The sequence below is a fragment of the Lemur catta genome, chromosome 12 (assembly GCF_020740605.2).
Source record: "Lemur catta isolate mLemCat1 chromosome 12, mLemCat1.pri, whole genome shotgun sequence".
Lineage (NCBI taxonomy): Eukaryota > Metazoa > Chordata > Mammalia > Primates > Lemuridae > Lemur > Lemur catta.
This window is the reverse complement of record NC_059139.1, coordinates 20,559,291-20,574,503: the sequence shown is the minus strand read 5'-3', so window position 1 is coordinate 20,574,503 and position 15,213 is coordinate 20,559,291. Positions and strand designations below refer to the sequence as shown.

Genomic DNA, 15,213 nt, shown 5'->3' with positions numbered 1-15,213 from the left:
ATCCTATGAGATAGTTGCCATTATAATCTTCTTAACCCTAGTTTTTATAGGTAAGAAAATTGAGGTCCAAGAAGGTAAATGTCTGATTAAAGGTCACACATCTAGTAATTGGTGGAGGCAGGACTTGAACCCAGACAGTCTGCTCCAGTATATTTACCTTTGGCCATGAAACTTTACAGCCTCTACCTAAAGGGCTTTCTCATTCCTTTCTATAGCTTCAGAGTATCCCATGGTATAGCTGTTTCATAGTTTGTTCAACTCATCCCCATGGATGACCATTTAGGCTTTTTTCAATCTGCTGTTACAAAAACTGCTGCAGTAAGCTTGAACTTATATCATTTCACATATGTATATCTGTAGAATACATTTTTAGAAATGAAATTCCTGAGACAATTTTTGTTGGACATTGCAAAATTGCCTTCCTTTTGCCCTATCAATTTACCCTCACACCAGTAATGGATGAGAATCCTTGTTTCTCCAACCCTCACTGAGGGCTCACTTAATTAATTCAATTTATTTTATTTATGTTTTTTAGAGACAGAGTCTTGCTCTGTCACCCAGGCTGGAGTGCAGTGGCACAATCATAGCTCCCTGCAGCTTCCAATTCCCGGGCTCAAGTGATCCTCCCACCTCAGCCTCCAAGTAGCTGGTACTACAAGTGCATGCCACCTGAAGGGTCACTAATATTGAAGCATCCCGTGGTTGGTTAGGTGTTATAAAGGAGACCATCCCTGCTCTTGAGAAGTTCTAGTCTTATTGCGGGAGGCTGGGAAGTGAGTCACAGTGGACACTTGGTAAATCTTTATTTAATGAATAAACCAAACAGACCATTAATTTGTGTTTTGAAGAAGGCACAATACAGATCACAAAGAGTAGGCTCATCAAGTCACCATCCATGTGACCAGCTTGGGTTATGTGTTTTGTGAAACAGCAAAAAAAAAAACAAAATCAATTTTACAAGATCAATATATCACCACAAAGTCTCCCCAGCACGCACTCAGATTGAAACACTGTGAGATTTAGAACAATCTAAATGCTTCTTAATCTAGGTCTATTCCTCACCATCTTCAGAGGAGGGTTGAAAGACCCTTTGCTGCAGCAAGAGGCTAAGGAATTTCCTATTTCCAGTGAAAGAAGATGGAAGTCTGCAGACACCAGACTATTGGCTAAAGTTGAAACTTGGCAAGTGGTCACTAAATAACACAGGCATTTTAGTCCTTGAACACACACACACAGACATGGAATATATATAAATCAGGTCCTAGTTTGTATCCAAGTGATTTAAAAGCACAGGCTCTAACTAGGATGCTAGACTTTGAATTCTTGCTTCCTTGCTTAATCAATCACTGCCCTCTCTGCTTTATTGCACTCATTTAGGTGCAAATATTTATTAAATTTCTACTATGATTTAGATGCCTATTAGATAGAGATAAGTAGGACACACAAATAGTCTGCTTCAAGTAACTCCCAGGATGAGGAATGCAACTGGCTAGTTAGTCTTCAGCTGTCCTCCAGAGTAAGATGTTCTCCCCGACCTGGGACTATGCTGTTGCCTGTCGCTCTCAGTTGTCTGTGGGAAGAACTGGGGCTGCCATTGGTCTGGCACGCACTTCTATGTGAGCTAAGATCTGTTCCTACTTATAATTCTCCAAGAAAACTTAGGACACCATTAGAAGAAAAGAGTGGTCGTAAATTATTTTGTGTAAAGTAAAATATTTCAAAGTCTAGGGGCTACCATCTGTGTTTATGAATAGATGGAGAATTATTTGACCTCAGCATAACAGGAAGTGTTTAGTCAGTTGGGAAAGACTTTCCCAAGGAGATTTGACCCACACCCTAAAGATTAAGTAAAAAATATGCTGATCACTGGAAAGCAAGATGGAAACAGATTTTAGCTTGTTTTCTGTCCTCATTCCCTTTCTGCTCTTTAAAGAAAGTGTGGGTTTTCGTCACTGAGTCAAAACGGACTCTAGAAGTGTGTCTCAGTCCATTCCTGCTGCTATAACAGAATGCCTTAGAATGGATAATTTATCAATAATGGAAATTTATTTCTCATAGTTCCGGAGGCTAGAAGTCCAAGATCAAGGCACCAGGAGATTCAGTGTCTGGTGAGGCTTGATCTACCTCAAAGATGGTGCCTTCTTGCTGTGTCCTCACATGAAGGATGGTCAGGCAGCTCTCTGGGGCCTCTTTTAAAAGAGCACTAATCCCATTCCTGAGGGCTCCACCCACACAATGTAATCACCTTCTAAAGACTCCATCTGTTAGTACTATCACATTAGCAACTGAATTCTAACATATGAGTTTTGGGCCATCACAAAGCAGCTGGCCTTTCAGTCTTTAAAACTTTCCTCATTTATTGGCTATAGTTTTCTGAAAGTGTATGGATCTAGTGGTAGTGTCAAGTCTCAGAATCATCACATTGCAAACCAACTTGACCACAGATGGATGCTGAAGGTCAGGATAAAGTAATTATTTAAGGCAGGATGGTTTGAAGGGAGAGAAATTTGGTGTGGTGAATTAGAAATCAAAAGCTATTATTTCTAGTGCAAAGTTTGGGCTAGAAGTTAAAAACAAAACCAACCAAACAAAATCTCTTTGTTTAACAAAGTCCCAGAGTTAATTAACAGGGAGGAGTCACTTTGCTTCTCTTTCTACAATTCCTGGAACCTGTAAATTATGTTCTGCTTGGTGAGATGGTACAGAGGATAGCTGGCACCTATTTAGTTCTTGCTGTTTCCCAGGCCTCACCTGAATCAACTTGTTCAATCTTCATAACAATCCCCCAACCACCTTGAAGTAATTATTATTGTTGTTATCATTCTCACTTTAATATGAGGAAACAGAACCACAGAGAGAGGAAGTAACTAGTCTAAGGACACAGAGATGTTAATAATAGAGGGCATAGTTTGGGTCTCCTACATAACTTGCAGGGCCAGTGCAAAATGAGAATGTGGCCCTGGCTAGGCAGCGGGGAAGCCAACTCCCCTTCTCATAGTGATTGGGCAACCCCAAGGGATTGCAGCCTCTGCCCAGGCCACATTCGGCACCTGGATGGGAGCATGCGAAAGGCCTCCACCAGTCGCTGTGGGGCTGCCGGCCTAGGGCAGGGATAGCTGCTGCCTTATCCCACCCAGAGACACTGGAGGGGGTAGGGGGAGCTGTGCCTGACCCTAACCCTCTGCTAGACAGTGCCCAGGCACCCACCGGGAGGGTGGATGGCGACTGCAGAGCACACGAGATTACCCCTACCTACACCCTCAGGTAATGAGACCCTGTTGCTATCTCTGGCAGAGGTGGGCAGCAGTTGTGCAGTTGGCTGGGGAGGCCCAGGGTCCCAGCGGGTACTGGGCAGCTGACAGGAAGTGGGGAGGGGTGGGAGGTGGGACTGTGCATGGGCAGAGGCTCCACTGACGCCTGCACGTGCTCCATTATCCCAACAACCTTCACTTAAAAAAGACAAATTCAAAAATAAATTTATTAACAAAAACCTCAAAGCATTAAACCCCAAGCCCTCTGAAGTACAAAGTCCTGTGTGACTGCACTAGGTGCATGTCCAAGAAGACAGCCCTGGCCATAGGTACTCATATTTACATAGTGATTATGGTAGAGGATCATGGAAATTCAAAGTACTTTGAAAAGCAAGAAAGCAAGCATTTGCTCAGACTCTACACGTCTGCCCTGCCATTCTACTTTGGCATGTAAAAACTGTGAAATATAAAATGATATTATTAGTCTTGACAGATATATTCATTTCTCAATATCTCCTTAACGAGTATGTTTTCTTTTTTAAAAAATTTTTATAGAGATGAACTCCTCGCATCAAGTCATCCTCTGCCTCAGCCTCCCCACGTATTAATAGCTGGGATTACAGGCGAGCATCACCACGCCCGGTTTAATTTGTATAATTATAATGTTAAGAATTTGGCTTTTGTAATCACACAAACCTGGATTGGAATCCCAGCCCCCCCCCCCCAGTGACTAGTTGAGATACCTGGGCAAATTACTTGCATCTTAGTTGTTTTTTTTTTTTTTTTGAGACAGAGTCTCGCTTTGTTGCCCGGGCTAGAGTGAGTGCCGTGGCGTCAGCCTAGCTCACAGCAACCTCAAACTCCTGGGCTTCAGCGATCCTACTGCCTCAGCCTCCCGGGTAGCTGGGACTACAGGCATGCGCCACCATGCCCGGCTAATTTTTTTTTTCTATATATATTTTAGTTGGCCAGATTATTTCTTTCTATTTTTAGTAGAGACGGGGTCTCGCTCTTGGTCAGGCTGGTCTCGAACTCCTGACCTTGAGCAATCCACCCACCTCGGCCTCCCAGAGTGCTAGGATTACAGGCGTGAGCCACCGCGCCCGGCTGCATCTTAGTTTTCTAACCTGAAAATGGGGATAAGTAAACTCAGCGGTGGCTCCAGCGCTGCTATACCAGGTAGGCTTAACGATGGCATTCTGATTGGAAATGGGCCTACAGGACTTGTCTTGAAACCATGTTTGCAAAAGTAAGCACATCTGTTTCCACTTAGATTTTATATTTACTTGGAGTGGATTTGGGAAGGAGGATGGAGATAAGAGGGTAAAAACCAGTCACTGATGAGACTAATGCTTAGTGCAATGCCTGACACCTAAAAATTTAACTGCTAAGATTTACCAATTTTTTTTTCCGCGAGGCTGAATTTCATTAGAGGTGGGTCCTGTCATATTCATCTGTGTCTACCACAAGGCTTGGCGCTAAACGTGGAATTTAAATGAATTTTCTTTGCAATCTTGGCTAAAAAATGAGGGTTTTATCAGTAACTTGTTAGAGTAGATAAAATAAGTCTTTTAAAGGCTTTTGATATTCTACTTGTTAGAATAACAAATAAATAAAAAACAGCTTGGGAAAAATGAAGTTGACAACGTCTTTTATGAGCAAACATTCAAATTTAACTCCTTAGTGCCTGTTAGTTAACACTTGGTTTGTCTCATTTTTGTCAACACTTAAAATAATAAACCTGAACGTCATTGATATAGATTTCGAACTCATAGGGAGAGATGAGATACATCACACTTTTGGACGTTTTACTCCAAAACAACCAGCAAAGGGAAGAAAACGACTGTCCTGAACTTCTGCCTAAGACACTTAGTGACCTCAGGATCATTGGACGACGGCGATATCCTCGTTATCCAATCGCTAGGAAGTCCGGAGAGAACGCTCTCTGGATTGGTTAGAGGAAACATCTCTCCAGGTTTATTCAAGTAGAGGCTTGGTGCGGGGCTCGACCGGCAGCGCCTCTGACCAATCAGAGAACGCAAGGGGGCGGGCTTTGCCGCAGGAATGTGGCAAATCCCGGCAGGTCGGGCCCGCCTACCATAATGGAGGGGCGTGGCCTCTGGCCGCCGGGTCCCCGCCTGCTGGGCAGGCGCGCGGGCTGGGCGGGGCTCACCGGCTTGGGCGGGGCTCGCGGTGTCAGCGGCGAAGCCGGATGCGGGCGGCACCACGGCTACCGCGGCCCTGGGGATGGGCGGAGCCCCAGCCCCTAGTGCTGGTGGCCGCCGCCGCTGCCGGAGCTGTAGCCCGAGCTGCAGCCTCTGCTCCCGCGCGTCGCTGCTTCCTGGAGCGGCGGTATGCTGGGGAAAGGGGTAGTCGGCGGTGGCGGCGGCACCAAGGCGCCCAAGCCCTCCTTCGTGTCGTACGTACGCCCTGAGGTGAGGGGGCGCCGCACGGGCGGGGCGTCGGGCGGGGGGCGCTGGGAGCCCCTTTCCCACCGCGGGAAGGGCCGCGGGGCGCTTCCTGCCGCTGTGCCGGGGGCAGGCGGGCGGAGCGGGGCTGCAGGGGCGCGCTGGGACCTCCCTGCGGGCCGGGGTGGGGACCCCCGGGCGGGTAGGCAGGTGCCGGAACGCAGGGCCCAGCTCGCTGGCGATCAGGTGAAGGGGCCCAAGCCCGAAAGGTACTGGGACCCGGCGCGCCCCTGGGGACACTGGAGGGGAACTGGGGCTGTGGGCGCTGTTGGGAGGGGAAGGGGTGGAGGTCGGGGCCCCCGAGGGGACCCGCCCCGGTCTGTCTTGCCCTGGGACTTTCTTGGTGAGTCCAGAGAGCTCGTCTGTCTCAGCTCTCTACGTGCCATTTGATGCCGCTGGAGGGATACGGTGCACCCACTCCCGCCTCCCATCAGAACGGCGAGGAGAAACTGTGGGTCGGCCCTGGCCTCAGCCGGCCTCCGCCTCTTCCTTGTGAATTCTCCCCTGTCGTTTCTTTCTCCCTTTCATTTCACCCCTTCACCATTACCCTTTCCACCCTCTCGCTGTCCTGGAATTTTACTGTCAAGAAGTTCATTCATTCATTCATTCAGAAAATACTTTTTGAGCTCCATGTTGTCAGGCACTGTTGTAAACGCTTGTGGTATACATCAGTGAACAGAACAAAGATCCCCTCCTCTCCCTCTTGGGGGAGAGGAGAAACAGGGCAAACCATAGATGTAATACATGAGTAAATTATCTGGGGTATTAGAAGGCAATAAGTGTCATGAGAATGAAGAAGCAACCTTTCCCTCCTCGCTAAGGTGGCATTTTGAGCCAAGACTTGAAGATATAAGGGGTCTGAGGGAAGAGCAGTCCTGGAGGAGGGAACAGTCCCCGTGAAGGCCATGGAGTGGGAGCGTGGAGGGTTGAGGAGAGGTAAGGAAGCCGGTGTGTCAGAGGCCCACTGGGCGAAGGGGAGAGTTATAGGAGAGGAGGTTAGAGACATCAGAACTTGTAGACCATGCTGAAGGCTTCTTGAGTAGTTCTTAATCCATATGCCTAATTAGATGCCTTCTCATTTGGGATTTGTGAAGGTTTTTTCTGCTTCTCTCTCCAGCGGAAGTACTACCAAATTCATTGTCTCAGATGTCTTCCCATCTATGTAAGGCAGAAGCAGGTGGGCTATGGATGAGATGTCTTGATGAGGGACTGCTGCTGTAAGACCTCCTGGGGCCTGAAGCCTTTGCATATGTTTCTTTAAATTCAAGATGTGTTTTCTCCAGTGGAGAATATTCTTGAAATGGGTCTTACTTCTGGTCCTCATTTAAAAATACAAACCACTTCCTCTGTTAGCACTTGATACATGGGGTCAGGGTTATCTGAAATTTTCAGCAGGCTTCCCCTGTGGTATCACCTCTAAGTAATGTGGACAGTTTCTCTGTGTCTTTTTTAGATTGAGTCCTAGTTGAAATGCAGTTGATCTTTAACCATTCCTCTTCACTGAGATGAAACTACAAGTGGAAAGTCTTCTGAAATATGGCCAGAGTTCAAGAATGTTCAAATTCTTCATCCACCAAGTGCACATGTAATTAGACATGTTTTCCCTCTTTGCCCACAGTGCCTGATATATTTCCTTTGAGGGATAATTAGTGAAGGGAGTGGTTCAACCCCAAAATAAGCCTGAAGTGGTCACATTTTTCAGATCCTTATAGTTGGCAGTTTTATTGTCTTGCATTAAAATAATGCTGTGCAGACGCTATGCTTCTTTTTTGTAGTTTGGCTTAACATATTTTGTAACAGGATGAGGTTCTGATCAAAATTGTGGATGGTTTTTTAAAAGATAAGGGCAGGAAAGGGTGAGAAAGCAATTTATTTTTAAGTATATAGCTTTTGCCAGATATCACACTATGGGAAATGCACGTGAACAGCATTGAAGTGTAGCTTTGTGCCTCTGAGAGCCTTGGGTCTGGTAAACTCTTGGCTCACCCAGTGGGAGGAGTTCCTTAGAACACTCTTCTGAAAATTGTCCTCTGTTGTTTCTATTCTCCTTTCCCCCATATTGCCTTCGTCTTTACTGCCTTTGATGTATGTCTTGCTGTCACTTATCTTTGTATGGCTTTTACTAGCTGGGAAATCACAGTTCCTTAACACCTGTTTGTTGGTAGATGACAGAGCTGTCAGAACAACCTTTACGCCTTATAATGTAATGATACCCACACCTGGTGATAAGCTTGTTCTTGGCTGATCAGATCTTGGAAGGTTCAATGATGGCGGCCTTTAATATGCCAGAGAATCTATCAAGAGTCAGTACTTGGTGTTAAAAACAAAAGTGCTTGTATTTGAAGATGTTGCTTTTAAACATGATGAGCTTATTTATTTATTTATTTTTGTGATCAGAAAGAACCGGCATTGGGCAGCCTAAAATGAGGGGCAGTAGTTAACTCCAACTTTTAAAATTGGATCTCTGCCAGAGTAACCTAGACTCTTCTGTCATAGATTCTCCTAAATCAGTGAATGTGACAGTTAGAAACCAGAACTGGAATTCAGTATCTTTGATCATGTTTTATAAACTCTTCTCAGAGGGTTACAAATTGGTAAAGCTAGTAAGTGGGAACCCAGTGGCTCTGAAGGTTGAGGTGAATGGAAGGGAGAGATCTGGGGCCATCTTGGTGGTATGTGATGGTTGGTACCTAAAAACATCTTAGCACCCCTACCCCAGCTCAGCCCCAGGCACATGGTAGGAAGGATGTCAGTGCCTCTGTGAGGAATGCTGAGCTGTGCTCTAGGGAGGGATCTGGTTTAGTCTGGATACCAGATCCAGCTTTCTTGTTAAATGAAATGCCTGTTTGAATTATTATTTCAGAAGCCATAAGCATTCATTGTAGAAAAATAGGATACATATATGCCAAAAAAATTGTAAAGAAAAATTATAAACTTACAACTTGAAGTGTGTTCTATCAGGTCTATGTGTACGTTTATATGTATGGTTTTTTACCACAATGGGATCAATATTGCTGCTCATGTTTTGTAGTCTGCCCTTTTCACCAAAAATGTGTATTGTAAAGATGTTTCCATGTCAATTGTTAACCCACAATGTCATTTTATTTTATTTTATTTATTTTTTGAGATAGAGTCTCACTTTGTTGCCCAGGCTAGAGTGTAGTGGCTTCATTGTAAGCTCACTGCAACCTCAAACTCCTGGGCTTAAGCTATCCTCCTGCCTCAGCCTCCCGAATAGCTGGAACTATAGGAACATGCCACCACACCCGGCTACTATTTTCTATTTTTAGTAGAGATGGAGGTCTTGCTTTTGGTCTTGCTCAGGCTGGTCTTGAACTCCTGAGCTCAAGGAATCCTGCTGCCTCGGCCTCCCAGAGTGCTAGGATTATAGGCATGAGCCACCATGCCCGGCCCACAATGTCATTTTAAATTAGACCTCCTCTCCTCAACAGAAACACAGTGAGAAGAATTTAGATAACACAGAGTCAAAGAAAGTAGTTGAGTTTTAAATGGCTTTCTACTTAGTCACCTTCTCTGGTGCTGAATGACAATTCTGATTCTTCCAGACTATCAGTTCTCTGCTCAGTTACCTTGAAATTATAAGCACTGATTTGGTAATTTATAGTGACTAGAATGCTTAGTGACTGAAGCTTGTACATAAAGGACCATTAGGTGGTCTTAAGAGAAAGTTCTGAATTAATAAGAGCCCCATTGTGGTAAGGGAGTTAATTTAAATAAAAGCTTTCGGGTGCTCATGTGTTCTCTATAAGTGACCAGGCAAAATTTAGCTTTCAGAGTGCTGCTGTACTTGAGCTCATTTTTGTGTGGTATTCCAAACAGGATTAAAATGTACTTTCTAAGAATTTTGGTCAGTGTTTGATGTGAATGTACTAATAATAGTCATCAACTACTTATTTATGGCTTTTTATATTTGGAAGAGAAGTTAAAGATCATCTACTCCACCACTGTACTCTTCATTATACAGATGTGGAAACTGTGGCCCCACAAAGTTAAATGTCCTGCCCTGGGGCACAGTGTTACTGCAGAACAGAGATAAGAACTACCTCCTAAGAGCCAGCAGTGCCAGTGGCTAAGCCAGGCCTACAGGGGCTCAGGAAAGATTTTATGTAGACGTGGGAAGAAGAGGCAAAAAGAGAGAGAAAGATTGTTAAGGGTCAAAAAATATATATATATGATTTTAAAAGCCATTTTTTTTCCATTTATCCCTCAGGGAAAAGAATGCATTCTGTTGCCTACTCCTCATTTAAGACCATTTCTTTTGGTAGGAAGAAGAGAACTTATATATTCTTCCCAGAGATATGATTGTGGGTATATGCAAAATAAAAAATGAATAATTACTAATATTTATTAGGCTACTTCTGTGTCCCAAGAAGTAGCTGTATTTCATCCTTTCAACAATTGTATGAAGTGAGTGCTGTTATTACCTGCCATTTATTTCAGATGTGGAAACTGAAACTCAGGAAAGTCCTTGCTTTTTTTTTTTTTTTTTTTAAGGAGTGGGGGGTTGTAAGGAGGGGTGTTCAGTTGCATTTTGTTGTTGTTGTTGAGACAGAGTCTCACTCTGTTGCTCTGGGTAGAGTGCAGTAGCATCACTGTAGCTCACTGCAACCTCCAATTCCTGGGCTCTAAGTAATTCTTCTGCCTCACCCTCCCTAGGTAGCTGGGACTAGAGGCGCACACCGCAATGCTTGGCTGGGTTTTTTTTTTCTTTATTTCTTTTTGGTAGAGACGGTGTCTCACTCTTGCTCAGGCTAGTCTCAAATTCCTGAACTCAGGCAATTCTCCCGCCTTGGCCTCCCAGAGTGCTAGGATTACAGGTGTAGCCACTGCACCTGGCTGAGTACCTTGTTTAAGGTCACAGCTAGCAAGGGTTGATGCCAGGGTTTAAACTAGGACAGTCTGACTCCAAGGCCCATTCTCTTATCCTTATATTTATGAATGTAAGGAATATTATTAGTGAAACATGCTTATATCATGATTGGCGTTTGCACACTAGAGTACTTTCTCATTGGTGTTCTCTATTAGCATTTTCTTTCTTAGCTTTTGTTAGATTATCAGCCTCATGACTGCTGGGGAGATATAGGGACCTCTTGGCTCTTTTAGTCTCTAGAAGTGATGTTTTCCAATGATATAGTTAATTAATTCAACTGATATTTACTCAGCATCAGGTATTATTCTAGGTGTGGAGTGGAGATATGTCAGTCTACAAAATAGATGAGATTATTGTGGTGATTTTTTGTTGGACCACAACTTTGATGACTTTGGTGAATAGATGTTAACTAGAAGAGATTGGCATATCCTAAAAGAGACCTCGTGCCTCAGTCATAGCAATAAAAATACCCCTAAAAGCAAAGGCTAGCTCCATTGCCGTTTTTTTTAAGAATTCATAACTTTTTCTCTATTTCTCCATAATTTTTTAATTGCAGAATTTTCTCCTTTAAGTATGGAGTCATTCATAGTGATTTAACAGGCCATCAAAAGACATTAAAAGTTCTTCCTAAAAAGATCACTTTCTTAGCTGTGGCTTTAGCCTGATGATCTGTCCAAAGCTTCTGCTTTTTCTCTCCTGCATGTACTTCCTGCGGCATCTCCCTGGGTCAGATCCAACACCACACAACTTCTGCAGATGGAACATCAGAAGGCATCATGAGGCTCTGCCAAGCAACACTTCCTGCAGCCTGATCGAACAGCTGCCACATGGCAGCCACTATCTTAGAGCCAGACTCTCTTCTGCACCCTACTTCCAACTGCAATGTTAAAGTCAAGGCTACTGTCAGAATCTTAGGCTGTGGGACTTAGAAGTTTTAAGTTCTAAATCTTTTTCCGAACATCCTCAACAGGATGCTGAATATTCTTGTAATATTTGCACTTTTTAAAACCATCCTATGTGATGGTGTGCTGTAGAGAGAATTTGATTTTCAGGGGCCAAAAAAATCTTATCGCTATTAAAAAAAATGCATACCTTATTAGGATAAAGACCATGTAATAAAGTTGCAGAGTTTGGAAGTTAGAAAAGTAAAATCACCTTACTATGGTACCCTACCCAAAGCAATGATCCCATTTTTAAGTATGTCTAGGCTTTGTCCATGGGTGTGTGTCTCATATAGTTGTGATCATAATATGTATAAAAATGTATAACCTGCATGTGGTTATCATGTTTGAAGATGGTACTAATGATTCATATGGGTAGAGCATGTACCTTGATTTTTTTTTCCAGCAGGTAACCACTCTCAGTTTCTTATCTAGTTATGCTTATGATTTCTGAGGTGGTTTTTTTTTGAGAGGACAAGGAAGGCAGTGGATTTGCAGCCTTTGACAAGAGAACATGTGGGTTCAGAAAAGGGCTCAAGCTGAGACTTCAGCTTTGTTAGGATTATTCCCCCAGTAGCCACCTGTGGGAACCTACCTGAGGTTTCATAAATAGAGGTAGACATCATGGGTAGATGGAGTTTTTATCAAACACAAGTTCAGCCACATTGATAAATCAAAGTTGTCTCAGTCCAGTACCCTAAGTTTACTCTCAGTGAAGAGTTTTATGGTGGATGGGTGCCATGTGAAAATGTCTTCTAAGTCTTTAGAATGAATCATTTAAAATAAACCTCTTGAGAAAGCTTAGGTGGTAGCATTGAACTGGAATTATTCTTTTAACCTCTAATCTTGTTTTGGAAGAAGATGGCAGGTAAAAATGGTGAGGGACTCTAGGGGCGGGTAAAACTGTCAGAGAGATGGAAAGATCCCTAGGGCGTCGCTCTCCTCTGTTCGCCTGTGCATACTTCGTGTATCACAACTCTGAGGAAAGCAAAAACTTGTCAGTAACTCTTCATACTAGCTATGAATAAGGTCAGTTTAAGCCTCGGTTTCTACCTGAAAAATGGGAATAATAATACTCATTTTATACAATAGGTATATATGAACATTTATAAATGTTAAACATAATTATGCATGTAAAGCCCTTAGCAGCCTACTTGGCACGTAGTTAGCCTTTAATATATGTGGGCTATTACGTTGTTATTCAGAAGTTGTTGGTCAGAGCCACTTGGATGGTTTCAGAAAGTGTTTAATTATTGACTTTAGAGTACAGAATCTGTCCAGCTAAGGTATTAATAAACATGGAGTATTTTGTTTTGTGATTGTTGCCAGGCTATCATGCCAGGAAAGTTCATTGTGTGGTAACTTTTTCTTAGAATATCTTTTGCGATCTCTAAAAGTTTCTTTTCCTCTTTTCTTAGTTCCTTTATACATTTGATAATAATTTGGTTTTATTTAAAATTCCAACCTAACGAGAATGCTTAGTTGTTGCCTTTTATCACTATTAACATTTGGCCTTTGACATTTTGCTACTTTCATCAGGTGGACTTATTTTTCCTTTTCCCTCTTCCCTCATTTTTAATGAGTGTCAAAGGTTAAATTTTGTCCATTTATCACATCTGTTCAATGATTCGCTTAAGATATGAGTGAATCAAGTCAAGTAAAATTATAACTAGCATAAGTAAAATCAAATTGTCTCTGGCGGTAATAACTGTTTATCTATTTCAAAGGCAGTTGTAAGGTCATGCTGTTTTGATTTCATATCTAAATGTTTTTCCTCGATAATAGTCATCGCTTTTCTCTCTTGTGCCCTGTCCTTCATCATTTCCTGTAGACCTGGCTGGTGGGCAGCCTTTCAAAGGTGGCATGCTAAGCCTTTAGTTGTTTGCTTTTCAGGAAGGGAGGTGTTGCAGCCATAAGAGAGGCATGGCTCATGTATGGGTGGGGGTAAGGGAAGCCCCGGCCACGATGACAAAATATGTTGAAGACTACCTTTCTTTTGTGACAGATTGTCAACCCCAGTTTCAAACAATGTTTTTGTTTTTGTTAAAAGAGTTTCAAAATACCTGAGAATACCTTGAAGTGAATGAGCCCAGTTTTTCAGATCAAAAATCTTCCTATGTTACTACCTTTTTTCAGATGTAAAATTGAATTCCTTAAGATGAACTTCCCAATGTGTCCCTGTACTTGGGAGAAATAATGATTCCCTTTCACTCTGGGTCTCCCTGTGAATATGTGCCTTCTGTCTGTGCAGAGCACTAGGAATAGCACTTTCCCCAGTGGGCCAGTCTGTGGTGTTGGACATCTTGTTAGTTAAAGAAGAGAGTCTGGGGCTCTGGTCCCAGGGATGAATTGTTTGGCATCGGCAAATACCTATGTTTTATCTCCCAAGGACTTCTGGGCTGGGTTCCATGTTTATGCTTGGTGCCTTCTCTATTGACTCCGAATACGGTCTATTGGCCCTTCTTTTTCTCACCCCATACTTACCTACCTACCTGTCACCTGTCTGCACTACCCACCCCAGCTTGCCTAGTTTAGGTTCATGTTCATTTGCCCAACTAATCCCTTTATGTTGCTTTACTCTCTGGAGAAGTAGCTGTTTTTTTCCTTTTTGTTTTAATGATTTCTATCTGCTACCTGCTAGTAAAAATGGTCTGTGCTAAAAGGGTGACAGGAGGACCCCTGATGTACCTATAAGGATTACCTGAGTAGCTCGGTAAGTATGGCAGGTATGGTCCACTGGCAGAGAAGGGGTGCGGGCCCTTTGGGGTATGTGATGAAGGTCCTTGGCATAGTGTGGGTGTGGCTGTCACTGGGGCTGATGCTATAGCAGAGGGACAGCTGAGGAAAAAACTAATCATAGTAGGAGTTTGGGGATGGAAACAAGGTGTCATGACGTTGTGCAAGAAATTTTGACTCTGGAAGATTCTGATCCTGGCTCAGCCATTTGTTGGTGACCTTAGACATATGACTTCACCTTTCTGAGACTGCTTCTTCTCACCTGTGAATAGGCATCTTCCCTGCAGGCTTGAGGATGAGAAGTAAACCATGTATATTTATATCCAGCTCAGGACCTGACACATGGCCGATACTCAGCAACTGCCAGGTGTTCTTATTATTAATAATAACTTGAACTGGAAGATTATTTGAGCAACATTTTTGTGGACCTACCATTTGCTAAACACTGTCAAAATTAGGAATCCAAAGACACAGTCTGTACTCAGGAGCTTCACATTCTGTTGGGGAGATGGCAGGTCACCAGAATGCTCGCAGGCACAGAGAAGGGCCAGCTACAGAACCCACGGCTGCATCTGGTCTCATGCAGGGGCTATGTAGGACTTGGAAAGGTTGGCCTCAGAGTGGGATTTGGTGTGGGAGGGGAGGGATGGTGTACCAGGCAGGCAAGAGGGACAACTTGAAAGGCTCACAGGTGCACTGGGACTGGGTGGTTGGAGCGTCTGTCCCTATGCCTTATATAAGGCGTGTGTACACGTGTGTGACAGAGAATCCTGAGGAATAGAATCTAAGGGTTACTGCTAGGACATGCAGGAGTTTTTCCAAGATTCTTTAAGGAGTCTTTCTTTCTGTGACATGCTGCTTTGCAATTAGGTCAGTCTGGCGTTTGTGAGCCCATGAGCTCCTTTCTAATTTGTCCCCTGGCTCCT

General features: G+C 43.5%; 1 protein-coding gene across 1 annotated transcript in view; it reads left to right on the top strand.

Moving 5' to 3' along the window:
• Positions 1 to 5,434: 5,434 nt before the first annotated feature.
• The window catches only part of MTMR12 (myotubularin related protein 12), a 71,331-nt gene continuing 61,552 nt past the window's right edge, over positions 5,435 to 15,213 (top strand). The window contains exon 1 of the mRNA XM_045565794.1: positions 5,435 to 5,686. Within this exon, the coding sequence (XP_045421750.1) occupies positions 5,606 to 5,686 (81 nt within the window). The 5' untranslated portion in view covers positions 5,435 to 5,605. The remainder of the gene's footprint in view (positions 5,687 to 15,213) is intronic.